The following is a 14,163-nucleotide window of genomic DNA, read 5'->3' on the forward strand; positions in this document are numbered from 1 at the left end:
CTAAATTCCAATTGATAAACTGCTTGCTTAAGACCAGCATGAAGTTCTTTTTGTAGGATATTTTAGATCTTGTGCCCTAAGCTGTTTATTATGTAGTGTTTTAAAAAATACTTTACCTTTCAGTCCAAAGGGTCTTGACCTTGGCCTGGCATATCAGTAATGGCTGATAGCCAGACAAATAGTTAATAATCAGTTTGTTGACCACTTCAAAGTCCTCCAGGATGAAAGTCATTAGGAAAGTCATCCATCCATCCCTCTTCATTTTGCAAGAGATATTTAACTTGTTTAAAGAAGCTAACAATCCAATTACTGATAAAGTCACAAGGAGAAATATTTCTGCTGAAATACAGCAGAAGGGTGTAAAACATGCAGATGTGGTGGTGAGGGACACGGTTTAGGACCAGCCTTGGCAGAGTTAGAGAACGGTTGGACTCAATGATCTTATAGGTCTTTTCTAACCAAGACAACTCCATGATTCTGTGATTCCATCTTTAATTTCCAGGTAGTTCCTCAGAAACAGCACATTACTGCTTCCACAGAACAAGCAGTGAGAGTTTATAGTACTGCTTTGGGTTATTTTAGCTCGGGCACAATTCCTGATGCTGACATGGATTTGCACAGTAACAGAAACACCCTGTATTTACTGACCTCTCTTTACTCAACCTCTATGAGGTTGAGCCCTAAATGCAAATAATCTCTCTGTTCCCCATGTCCACACTAGGAAGATCCCATGAAAATGTTATTCTCAGGTATTGTTCGTATTTGTCTTATTAATGTTGGATAAATAATGTTGGATAAATAAGAAAATGCCATCTATAGCACTTGGTAAACTTCCTGTATCACTGATTGCAGTCTGTAATTCAGCATTAGTGATCAGCATGTGCATTAGCAAACAATCCCTTTTACATTTTAATTCCTGTTAGCTGAATGTTAGAAAAGTTAGTATCTGTTATTATACGTTTTTGTTGTTATTATATACATTATATACATTTTCCCCACCATTTTTTTCCTGAGACAGAATGTAACTGAAAATAAACATGCAAGAATAAATTGGAACATATATACCCACACGCATTCAAAGGAGGTCTTCAAACTGCACTTAGAAGAATGTCTAAAATCAAATGATGGGGTTAAGACAATACAATTTCAGTGACTTTACAGGGTCTTAAAACTTTGTTTTTACTACCTGTTGGGCTCAATTCTGGAAATTTTGATTTCTTCAAATGGTTATAATAAAGTTTAAAAAAAAAATAATAAAAATTCCAAATATAGTTTCCAAATATAGAGGTTTAACTCTCATCACTAAGGCAGAAATTCAGTGAAGTACTACATGTTATACTGACTTCTGCCTTCCCACACCTGGGGCCATGATTTTGAGTGCCTACCAGTGCATAGGGTTCATCTGCAGGGTCTCACACTGCTGAGCAGAAGTGTGCTGTGATTAGGAAGCAGGCCGCAATTTGCAAACCCCTATTTTGTAAATGCAGATTATTTCCCCAACATCATCCAGCTCATTTCTAGGCTTTGCTTTTTCATAGCTGAAAGAATGCCCATCTCTAACTGTAATTAATGGGCAATTAGCCAAAGGATTGTTAGTTCTTCCTGACTCTTTCATATTGGAGTTACTGTAATTGTAATCTCTGGATATTTCAACAAGCTTGTAACCTGCTGGTGGTTATAAGAACTTGTTTTGGCATAACATTGGGCACTAGGCATTGTGAGTGCAGATGACTGTGCTTTCTCCATGCTCCAGAGTGAAATAACCATCCACCCAAGTCTGAGAAATAAAGAGCTAAATCTGCTGTCATTCAGAATATTCCCCAGAAATTTTGACTGCAAATCATGTCATCAAACAGCAAAAATTAGAATACTTCTTTTTATGTGAAAATTTCCATGCTAGTTAAAATTAAACTGAAAAAGATAAAATCCAATCGTAGTTCAGCTTTAAGGCTACACAGGATCATGAGTCTATCTTGTATATGGTACATGTTGCAGCATTCATAAAATCTAGATGTTGAATAATTATAAAATAGTGCAAAGCAATAAAGAGTCTTACTCACTTTTCAATTAATTTTATTCCTTCTATAGGTTCTTTTTATAATGGATAGTTCTTTTACTTTCTCCTATGGTAATCTTAGGCCTATTTTGAGGCACTGAAGTTTAACAACACTAACTAAATAAAGTAGTTGGACAGCATATGTTAACAAGTACTCTATTCCCTAGCCCTTCAGAACAGCTCAGCCTTAAATAACACTTACATATTGCCTATGTAGAGATTAGGATACTCTTCACCCATGTGATTTAATTCCACCTTGCAGCTGTCCAAAATATCTGGCAGTTCCTGGGCAGTGAGAGTGCCAGGTTGAGAGCATTCCTGGGCTGACCCGGGGTCTGAGTGTCTTCAGGTGTTGTTCTCTTTGGTGGACACAGGCAGATTTAGGCTGGGGAGAGCCGGCTGGATGCCACTGCTGTAGAATCCACAGGGGAGTATTTTTGCTGAAGCATGCTTCTTTCTGCCACTTGACGTTCCCAAGCAGGTGGCTGTCTCTAAATAGAGTACACGCCTTGACGCCTCCTCGGATTAGCTCAGTGCTACATCGTGATGGAAGAGGGAACAGCCACAAAAATTAAAAGTCTGCTCTTAGTGAGTCTTAGGCAAAAACCCACTACTCCCTTCCCCACATAAGCTACAATGCTGTGTCTGACAGCACAGAGCTTTCTCTGTGAAAGAAAATGTTGGTCAGTGCAACTGAGACACAGTCCCAAATGCCTTATCTGACCCAGTTCTAATAATAAGCTACCAGGAAAGCGGGGAGGACTCATCTTAGAGGTGAGCTCAAAATAAAGACCATGAGAGCAGCTGTTCTGAGCCTCACCAAAGGTCCACTGAGCCCACTATCCTGCACATGACCGTGGCTTTAAGTGGATGTCTACAGAAAATAAGAACACACAAGCATGTATTATATTGATTTCTAACATCTGCAAATCATAGGTTTCCAGATGTAGATGGTCTCTAAGTATCTGTAACACTGGATGGATTTCTCTCCCGTAAAGTTTTCCAGCTACCCCTTGAACACTTACAGGCTTTTACCCTCTGCTACATCTTGTAGCAAGGCTTTACACAGCCCACCTAAACCTCCTCCTCTCTGTTTTAGACATGGCTTCCACTAACTTTAATAAGTGCCTTTAGTTATAGTACTGGAAAATAACATTTAGAGAAGTTTCCACTGGAATTTTACATGATTGCCTTCAGGTGACGCTGTGTTTTTGTGACTGCTTTAAGCAAATTTAATCTTCCGTAGCTGTAGCTGTGACAGTCCCTTTCACCATGCTCTCAGACACACAGTCTCAGCCTGTGCTGAGCTGGTACTAGCCCTTATGACCCACTTGGCAAGGTGACAAAAGAACAAAAAAATTGGTTTTCACATCCTCTCTAGAGGAGGTCTAACTCTTCTTTCTGGCATAGTCCTTTCCATGGGAAGAGTTTGTTTCTAAACCATATGCTTTCTGCTGTGATCTTTATCAATGCAGTCTTCAGCTAAATATGAAAATAAAGTTGAAAAAAAAATACAAAGGAATTAAGGACAGGTTGAGAAGACACCCCATGATAAGGTAAGCCTGAGGCAGGAAGACCAGCACTCCCATTTGTTTCAGAAGAGATGGAGGGTAAATGGCTCCTCATCACATGACAGTTCCTGAGGGCTCTTGGAAGGAGCTGCAGGCACTGCTGCATGAGCCTAGGTGCTCTGGTCAGCTCAGCATGTACCTAGCTTACCTTTAGCTATTTAAATACCTTTCAAAACGGAACCTTCCCTCAGTTAGGAATTAACATTCAGTGCCTTCAGTCTCCTGGTTTGATGTAGAATCTGTTGACAGATGTGAATGTTCTGAACACAAGTGCCACCAGTGAGGTATTTTTGTTTTGGCTCCTTATTTTAACTTGACAAACCAGTATTTGAAATACAAGTTTTCCTGCTGATAGTGGAAAACAATGAGGCACTAATGTTATGTCACATTATGACTTGAACTATGGGCAATGTAAATAACAGATGAGAAGGTCTCTCTTCCTTCTAGCAAATCACAGCAGACAGTATTTTCCAGTTCATAAAGTTACAGGACTAATTCTACCTCTTTTGCTTATCTTGACTGGACTTTTTCTCCCTGAGCAAACCTGGAGTCAAAACTGAACAGTATATAAGGAAGAGCATTACAGGCAGGCAGGAAATACAGGCAACACACTCAACAGATTAAAATAACTTCTGTGATTTGCCAGTGCTCTCGAAAACAGTTTCTAACTAAAGCATTCCCTCTACAGTGTTGCTCTAGATGACCATCATCATGACATTGCTGGCATCAACGCCACACTGACTCAGCTTCATGCTGTACTCCTCTCTACCCTGGTGAAACAGTACTCTCCCAGAATGAGTAGTATCTCCAAGAGCAGGTACTAAATTATGGCAGGATCAGCCTTCACAGATGTAGCTTTGTGGGATAGATGTTCAGGGGCATGCAAAGCATTATCCTGATGGGAGGTTCCATTAATCTTGCTCACATGTGTCAAATTTTGCCCAGCCTAAAGCCATTAAGATGCATTATTTCACTCACATGAATTTCAGATTTTTCAATGCCACATCTTCAAAAGGTTTCCAGACTAAAACCTACTGTAATGTGAAGTATAAATTATAATGAAATATTAACTCATATAAATCCCTATTAACTCTACTGGAGTACTTAAAAGCAAACCCAGCTCCTCCACCATCACTCTGCTGCTTTCTGAGGTATAAAGATTGTCCCAGCACTTTGGGGGTTTAAATCTGATTTTCTATTTGATCTTTTGTTCTACATTTCTTTATCTTGTCAGTGATAAATCTGAACCGATGATAACGTAGACGTTGGAATGGATCTTAAATATGCTTATTTTGCAAAGTATTTGTGTACAGTGAAATAAGAAGGGATTTCTACATTCCCCTAAATGCTACGCAGAATCAACATAACCTCTCCAATAATTAAGGAGGATAGAGGGTTGGGGAAGGAAGAGTTTTGGCTCACAAGTCACCCCTATTTAAGTCTTATAATAACCTTGCAAGTCTCTTCCACCACAGAGGAAAATGATCAGAAGCCGTGCCCCAAATACAAAAAAGTGGAAATTTATTTACTTAATCTGTCAGGGAAGGTTTACACGGTCAGTTAATCAATAAACCACATGAGTAAAAAAGAGCAAAAATAGATTTGATTATCACTTCATGGTTCACCATAAGATAACAAGTTAATTTCAAATGCTGTTGCTGTATTAAAAATCACATTGGTTTAAGTACCAAGTAAGTGGTGATAGGAAAAGTCCTCAAAACATCTTAAAACTAATTTGTGTCAATAAAGCCTACCCATCAGTGTAAGCTAAGATACTCCTACCAATGTTAAATCTGGGATGATTCAAATCCACTTACACAGAACTAATTTGGGATAATTTGAAGGGAGTGTGAATTAATGAGTTCAAGCTTACAAAGTGCTTTGAATATCTGGCATCTTTCTTTTAATATCCTCAACATAATACATAACATACATTATCTTGCTGAAAACATATTTACACAAGAAAAGTTTAGTGGGTTTGCTGACCAAGAGACTGCAGAGAGAGTTGCACAGTTTATTCTGCTGGTGTGGGTCTTCAGGCTGTCTCAGCATTCTGTAGCACTGCAATATTTAGCAGGATAGGGGAAGAAGAATGTTTCTATAGCAGTGCCTGGGCTCTTAAGAGACCACTTCACCAGGCCTGAAACACAAAAGAGTTTTCATATGAGACCATGTACATGAGAACTCTAACTAAACTGAGGAAGCCTATTATGTTACCCTCTCAAGTAAAGGCAACTCAAACAAACTGTTCAGCTAGATGCAATTATTGAACTTGCCTCTCGCATTAGTGCAAAACCAGTAACAAACTGGCTCCATATTAATCACTCCTGCAGGATGATCTGACAGAAGGAACCCTGCTAGGCACAGCAGCTCCACAGCACACAGTGTTGGCTGTGCTGGTCTTGGAGGAACTGAGCTGTGAGAATTAATTTGTGTTCAGTTGTATTAACTTTGTTCTTTGATGCATATTTTTTGTTCTTTTTTTTTTTTTTTTTCCCCAGCATGCACTGACCATAGGAAGCTGTATATGCACAATGGCTAGGATGACTGAAGCTCAGAAAAATGAATGTAAATGGGTTTGCCCTTTCAGCAGTCCTTCTTTTGCCGTAGCTGAACATCCAAATTTTGCAGGTGTTTCAGAAAGCCACGATTGGGTGAAATCCATCGATGTTCCTTCACTGTTTTGATGGCTTCAACCAATGGGAGGTGATGTTTTATCATGAGATATGCTAGGACTAGGGAAGCTGACCTGCTTACTCCAACTGCACAATGGACCAAGATTTTAGCTGGTTAAGAAAAAATAAAAATAATTATAACCATGGAAGAGAAGCAGTACTGTGGATGAAATTTAATTTAAAGGGAAGGCAAACTTCTGCCTTCTCCAGCCTAGTCACAGTAACACCATAAACTTGATGTATTTCTTACTCTCCTGATAGATCACATGAAGTGATAACAATTGAGTCTAATTTCCAATTGCAACACTCGCTTTTATGAGAAATGCTACAAAAGCCTAGCCTGATCTCAGAAACAGTGGTAAATTAAAGAAAACCCTGTTGAAAGCAATTGAGTTGTTCTTCATTGTTGTGAGAACAATGTTGTAAGATAAGACCCACTGATTTCAGAGGGGCTTACATGAAGAATGCTAAAATCTGTCCTGAAATCATGGCACTAACACATTAGCCACCAAGAGAAATGGCTGGCATAGTACCATTGCATAGTAAAACAATTTGCTGCAATTTGACAGCAGAATGTGTGATACAGTCTGAGACAGCTCAATTAATGCCAGTTTACTCACGGTAAGAAATGTTTTTTTACATAATACAGGTTAATTAGTATTTTATTGTACCAGTGCCAAGAAGCCAGTGTTTTGTGCAACACAGTATAAATCTCTTTGGGTAAAGGTAAATCTCCTTAGGGGCACAGCCCTACGTGCCCTGCTCACACAGGAAGCTCACGTGCAATATATGCTCCTCTTCATGCAGTTGATGGTTGTAGAAATGAGAACTTTTGTCTCTTTGTTTGTTCTTACAAATACAGTTGCCATATGAAAGCCTCAAAAGAGGGTTTCCATTTAAAATGTATATTTTCACTCTTCCCTCTTTGAAAAAGCCTTTGTTCCAGATATGTTTCTCACTACTCTGCCTACTCTTCTCTCTGCCTAGGTCTCTCTCCTGCACTGTTCATTCCCTTTCCCACATCAAATTTCTAGGACCTAGTTGGAGCTGTATCTGTGTATATCCCGTTACTCCCTCTTCCTGACACCCGTGGTACAGGTGACCAACAGCTGGCAGGTCCACCACTGTGCTCATGGAGCTGACCCATTTCCACAGGCTGCCAAGTCACATAAAAATTAAAAATACAATCATTTCATACCTCCTGGTGTGTTCAAAGCATTGTGGATAAATTGTGCTGCAGAGAAAAAGAACTGGCTTATATCAAAGCTTGGGAGGTCATGGGCTGGTACACCATAATAATCAATAGTTGCACCATAAAAGTCCTGGCCTCCTTGACTGTATGTTGTGCCGTGGGCAGCATTTAAAACATGGGTCACGCCCATCTTCCACAGAATAAATCTGTTGTGAGCTGTTACTCTAAGGAAAACACAAAGACAAACAAATCAAGATGAGTGTAGAGATAATCACAGAGCAGGAGAAGCACTATGGTTGCATTTCCCAAGTGATGTACTGGAGTGTCAGTCCATATATTGCTTATAAGGACTAACCAAGACAGAAGTGCTAGCTTAATCATCATTTTGTCTCAGAAACCATAATGCCTGTGGTGTAAACGACAGTGCTAAAGCCACACCTATGAGGCACGCTAACAGACAATGTATGGCCGAGGTGTGTCTGTAAAGCTGTACTTACAGGTCTCCTAAAAAGAGATTAGGCCACACTTCATCAACATGGTTGCAAGAGGGCCGCCCAGTGTTCAGGAGCTGCTCAATTTCTTTAAGGGAGGGGACGCCCTCCGTGCATGCCCCGGCGTCTTCAGGTCCCTGGTTGCCCAGCGCCTCCACCCCAGACATGCTGAAAGCCAGGAAGAGACCAGGCTCCCACCAGCCTGAGACTTGGTGCTGTGTGCTGGGGTGCTGCCAGCCCCCGGGCAGTCACGGGGGAGGCCGGGAGATGGGTTGGAGCAGGTGCTAGGCAGCAGCTCCCAACATGGAGCCAAGCCACCCCTGCACTGCAGTGTCCCCTGCCCACCCATGCATCACACAGCCAGTTGAAATATACATGTACCAAACTGGGCATTACTGGGCCCTCATTCCATTCCCCAGGGCTCATCCTTAGAGCCACATTGCTCTGCCATACAGCAGTGTCTTTGGTGCAGCAGCAGCAGTTAGCGAGTCTGGCTGCTTAGCACAAGCAATTAAAGGCCTGTTAAGGGAAACCAGAAACCTGTTCAATGCAACAAGAGTGGCAGCTCTCTCCCAGCAACAATTATCTCCCATTTATTTTGGGGTGCTTAAAAACATAGCTGTGAAAGAAGCCAGATCCAGCAGAGGAGAGGACTGAAAAAAATGGTTAAAGTTGTACTTCAAGCACTATATATACCTTGTTTTTCTGCGTGGGTTTCTGTTGTGGGTTTTTTTGTTTTGTGTGTTGTTTTGTTTTCCCTGTGGTAAACTAGTGCTTTCTAAGCTGATTGATTTGTGCTTGCAAATGAGGAAAACTAACTGAGAACATGAAGTTGTTTAATTTAGTTTACTTTTCTCAGGTTTCTGGGTGGAGGCTCAAGGTGAGGCTTTACTAGCAGATGTTTTTACATGTAAGCCCGACCCATTTGCAGCCAATCAGGTTTGTGCAGAAAGGTGACAATCATGTTTAAGTTTGGCCCTTTTTGGCTGTAAAACTTTATTGGCCTCTACCCCAAATACACTAAGAAAGCTGATGAGCAGGACAACATAAGCTCCAGAAGGATGATCTCCACACCCTGTGTTCCTCCAACAATTTTATAGCTTATGTCTATCTGCTTCAAAACTCTAGCCTTCCACACCTAGCGTCTTCTAAACATGAAATACTCTGTGAATAAGACATGCAAAGCTGTGAGAGTGACTTTTTTTTTTTTTTTTTTTTCCCCCAAAAAGCTGTCTTGGAAACAAACAGCAGAGATCTGGCTTTCAGACCAGCTCTGTTACGCACTAAACCACAAGATGTAACCTCACTAGAGAGCACAAGAGCATATTTTCCTGCTTGATGTTCTCCCTCACCTGTCATTCTGTCTTCAGCACTGGGCTCAGATACCTCAGCACCTCTCTTTCCATGTGTTTACATGGGATTCGGTCATCAGGCCTGTGTATCAGTTCAGGACAGTCAGGCTTTCTGCCACTGATATATGCCTTGACATGAAACTCTCAGGAAGCTGGAGATCCTTCTCAGCAAAAGTGCTAACTCTTCTAACTAAAGCTGAAGTCTTTGTTCCATAATGTCCTTGCTCTTTGCTCTTGTAGGACTTCATTTTGTCCACAAATCTCTGACTTTGTGAAGAATTGTTTTAATTTAGGTTATGTAAGTTTAGACTAAATACGAATACTAAAAAAATATTAAAACCATAAACTTAGCTTTGTCCTTAAATTCAGCAGGTGATTCCTTCCAGGTGTAATCATTTGCCCAGATGGATTTGGCTCTTTACAGCTTTGCTTGTATCCTCGCCCTTTTAAAACTACTAAGGATGAATGTAAAAAGCAACAAGCTGATATATGGTCACACTGTATAGAGGTAAAATTAGCTTTCTGTGAAGTAGGAGCTTTCTGAGATGCCAAGAATTTGGATGTTCTCCTCTTGGAACAGTGGGCAGCTGAAAGCCAAACATCTGTATGCAGTTACATGCAATCTTGAAATAGTTGCTGTTTCAGTTAAAATGAATGTGATTCATTTCAGTGCATCCAATAGAAGCCATCTTTCTACTCAGACTTTTTGTGATTACTTTGTAGGTTGTACTTGGTACAATAATCTAAAGCAAACATTCCATGGCTAATAATGTAATAGGTGGCAACACTGTAAAGTGCCATGGAGTGCTTTAGCAGCATGCAGCATGGGGTTACCAGAAAAATGTGGTTGAAACCAGGACATTCATGGAGGCTCATCTGTTGAAAATACTGCTATCAGTACTAGCTGATGCCAGTGACACCTTTCCATCTCTAGTGAAAGCATATTCTCAAAGAAGAAAGCTTTTATAGTGAAAATGATAGAACATGAAGTTCAGCTAATTATGATTCTATGGATACAGTGTTCTCCAACTGCCATAGTTCTACTCATTTCACTCATCAGCCGGTTTTCAGGATTTGACTTTTGGGATAGTCAGCTATTGAAGAATTGAACTAACTGAATTGTAGTACATTTAGGTCAGTACTAAGTGAGACAGAGTTTTGTGGTATTCTACAACATTAATGTATTTTTAACATGGAGCAATTTTATCTGATTATCACATGGAGTTTACTAGTTTAGTCTTTCCTTTTATTTTGTTTTCTTTCTTTTTCTTTCTTTTTTGCCTTTTTCCCCCTTATAATAAGCTTATTGTCTGCCTTGAAAAATGATCATTTCACTGATTTGGTTAGTTCTTAGGTACTCAGTCTCTTTTTCTTCCATTACAGGAGTAAGAAGTTTGAAGATAAAATAGGTGCTTGGAAGTTCACACATGACTGTTCTAAGTATGCTTCAACTGAAGTACAGAAATAACAAAGAAATCAGAAGGTAGGACCTGATCTCTACAAATACGAGATTAAAAAAAAAGTCTCCCCAAACCCCAGAAAAATAAATAAAAAAATACATGATTTACATCAATTAGTACTTCTGAAGAGACTAGCCCCCTCCTTGCTATGTTGTAGTCTTTGCTGGAAGAGAATTTTCAGAAGCAATGGATTCTCTTTTCAGCTCAAGCCTTTCTTTCCTGTGTGCAGTCTTGAGATTTGAGATAGATTGAACATTTCAGGTTATTACATGCTAACTACTACCTAATGACAGAGTGTTTAAAAAAAAAACACCCAAATCGCCATTACATTAACACATTTTTCCTCTTTGCTATATAATATATTGTAACAAGAGTTAGCTGGGAAGTTTCAATATAAATTTCCTTTCAATTTTCTTATTGTGAGCCTGAACATTGAATAAATACAGTATATGAATTAACTATATGAATTAAGTAGTTTTCAGTCTAAAATGTACCCATACACTTTAAAGATCTTTTTTCTTTTTTTTTCTTGCAATCTGCAGTAGTTTAAAAAAAAAAAATCTGTGAAATATAATTTGTCATAACTTCTCAGACTGACATGTCAGCCTTGGCACTGCTTGTCAAACTTACATCAAGGCATTAATGTCACATGGCATCAAGTGACAGAACTCAAAGTGATGGAATGAGGTTTATTGGAAATTTCTGTTAAATAAAGCACAAACTATTTAGATAATTAATTCTTTATCAGAACCTGAAATGTTGGTAAGGAGAAGCAGTTCTCAACTTTGAAGTGTAGTGGCTAAGAAGCTATTACATGACTACTTTCATTTAAGAGTTACAGGTTTTTAAATTGTGTTACCACTTTTCTGTGCAAACTAGTTTGATTTTTTTTTCCAAATATTTATTAGTTGATGAAACTAGACAGGGCAGAAAAAGCCATTAGTAGTGATATCTTCAGATAGAAATCAATGGGTCAAGGTTTCCTCCAGGCTGTTTGCCAAAATGTTGCTGCAAATCAGCCCGACAGCCTCCAAAGACAGGCAGAGAGCTCTCTCCAATGACACATGTCCGGGCTCTGTACATCTGTTTTCTCCACTTTTACTGCAGATGTAATAGTCCTGGATTCACAGGGACATATAATTATGGTTAATTTTCTGACCTGGGCTTCTAAAGTCTGGAGGCTGAATTTGGGAAACTGTTTGTAGGTGGATTGCTGGTCTTGCTATGAAATGTGTAGGAAAACAGGATAAGGAAGCTTCTGCTTTTAGTTTTGCTTTCTTGCTGGAATCAGATGAGATGGTGGATTCGAGTGCATGTTTATCTTAGAAAACCCTCACAACAAAGCTGTAGCACTCTGAACAAACCAACACTTTCCTGGCATTTCCAAATGAGATCTCAAAACGTGAGTTAGCCCCGGGACTGTGCTGATGATCTATTCTGTGGCAAGATAGCTCTGTAGCCTGCTACAGTCATTTTGGCAGCAATTTTTAATTTAATTTTTTACTTATTTTTAGCTAAAACCAGTTTTGCAGATGCAGCAATGTATTGTAAATTGTACCAACTCGGCACTTGAAGCGTGCAAAAAGTTGTGATTGGCAGTTGGTGAAGAAAAGTTCACAACAGAAAAACTAAAGCAAGCACATAGCAGAGAAGCACAAACTCTTATTTAACTGAATTGTCTTGCACTCTATAATTTTGTTTTCCATGTCAGATAACTTCTAGTCAGTTTGATTATGAATATGTGGACATGGAGTTAAAAAAAATACTTCTACTTTCAACTAGTTTTATTAACAGGCCCGTTATTAATAGACACATTATTAATAGCAATAGAAGGTCCTTTTAATTTTGTATGTATGTGTTCTGTGATTTGTCACTGATTAATTACTTGCCGTTTTGTCATCTAGTGCATGTAAAAGGAAAGAAGGGGAACACTGCAAGGACCAAAATTGCACTTAATTCCTATACTGTTTGCAGAGGCTGCTAAACTGGAAAAAAATTGGAACATTTGCTCCAATTTATTTGGGAAACTACACATCATTTGGTATAAAAAATAAAAGTAGGATGGAACAGACTGCAGTATCAAGGCATGTGACAGTGACCAAAAGTTTTCTGAATGTCCAGCATTTGATCTATTTAAAACGCATACAGACTGTTAAAATTGGGATTTTACAACTGGGGACATCTGCATTAGACTGATCACAAGACTTGACATAGTTTTGAAGCATTTTGAAACACAAAATTTCCTTTTTTTATTGTAGTGGCACATAAGTATTGCAAAAGACATTCCCTCCCCCTCCCCCCCGCTCTGTGGAGAAAGAATACAAGCCAGATTATCTGAAAATGCTAAGTGTCATAAGCTTAATGGAGCTACACTGGCACCTACTTCAGCTGAAACTACAACTCAAGACTTGTCTTGGACCTCATAGTAATTACATCATCCTCAAGGGAAATCCTAAATATTCTCTAGACTGTTATGTTGCTGCAAAGGGCTGGCTGCTACCACCAACAGTTGATATACAAATTTACTTCTGGGGTAATTATTTTCTAATTTGTGTGTGTCCTTCAACCCCATCCATACATATTATTTACAGATTATGAAGCTCCTGAAGTTAGCGTCTTGTTGAAGCTTTCGAAAGTCATCTATGCTGTTCACACTTGTGCTTTGGATCAGTTAGTTTCATTTTTTTTTTCCTACAACAGAAAACAGTAACGGTTGGGAAAAAAAAAAAGGCATCTAAAGAGAAATGTTTTGTAATGATTCCTTGATATGAAAATTGACAAGATGAGGGTCTTGCTTTCTTTGCTACTTTGTCCTCACATATGCCTTCAAACGAAGGCTGGGGATATGTTCATTACTACACTTGTGGGGTTTTAAATTACATCAGGATCACGGTGTTTCTTCACAAATAAAGGGTCCTTAGTCAGAAACCTTTCGTTCTCACATCCAGGCTGTTGTAAGGTACTTCTCAATGACTGCCAGAGAGATCATACTGGAAAAAAACGTATTGCAGTTGCCTTCCAGTAGTATAGCTTTATACCCGTAGCTGGGTTTGTGTTCTGTTCTTCAGTTAGAAAATCAAGGTATCACTGCTTCTCCCTTCAGATATCTCTGTAAGAATTATGATTTATTCCCTTGACTTCTAAAAAAAAAAAGATGCCAACCATCTAAGAATTGTGAGTCTCTTAGCTAGAAGGAGATGCGAATTCCACGTTATTTTAGACATCCGTTCCATGAGTCCAGGGTCGAGGCAGTTCAGGTTCAGTAAGCCCTTCCAATGCTGTACGGCCTGAACCCAGGGGGCACGTTAACGCAGGGCCAGCAGGGTATAAATGGTCCCTCCAGCCCAGGAAGCCAAACCCCTCAGC

General features: G+C 39.4%; 1 protein-coding gene and 1 long non-coding RNA gene across 7 annotated transcripts in view; one reads left to right on the forward strand and one right to left on the reverse strand.

Annotated features, from left to right (window-relative positions):
• DUSP13A (dual specificity phosphatase 13A) overlaps positions 1-8,199 on the reverse strand; it is an 8,864-nt gene extending 665 nt beyond the window's left edge. The window contains exons 1-4 of one of the 5 annotated variants that reach the window (XR_010987517.1): positions 7,992-8,199; positions 7,501-7,718; positions 5,614-6,413; positions 2,259-2,592 (exon numbers count right to left, since the gene is read on the reverse strand). Coding sequence is in view for 1 of the 5 variants with exons in the window: in XM_068139872.1 (XP_067995973.1) it covers positions 6,214-6,413; positions 7,501-7,718; positions 7,992-8,152 (579 nt within the window). In the remaining 4 variants the exon portion in view is untranslated. Of the gene's footprint in view, positions 1-2,035; positions 2,593-4,874; positions 6,414-7,500; positions 7,719-7,991 lie in introns of those variants that run through there. The other 4 variants (XR_010987519.1, XR_010987516.1, XR_010987518.1 and 1 more) reach the window with 4 other exon arrangements.
• The window catches only part of LOC137441900 (uncharacterized), a 26,762-nt gene extending 15,789 nt beyond the window's left edge, over positions 1-10,973 (forward strand). For both annotated transcript variants that reach the window (XR_010987521.1, XR_010987520.1), the window contains exon 5: positions 10,721-10,973. This is a non-coding gene — a long non-coding RNA (uncharacterized lncRNA). The remainder of the gene's footprint in view (positions 1-10,720) is intronic.
• The last annotated feature ends 3,190 nt before the right edge of the window (positions 10,974-14,163 follow it).

The sequence above is a fragment of the Melanerpes formicivorus genome, unplaced genomic scaffold (genome assembly GCF_026170545.1).
Source record: "Melanerpes formicivorus ecotype bairdi unplaced genomic scaffold, bMelFor1.0.p_v2 SCAF_6, whole genome shotgun sequence".
Classification (NCBI taxonomy): Eukaryota; Metazoa; Chordata; class Aves; order Piciformes; family Picidae; genus Melanerpes; species Melanerpes formicivorus.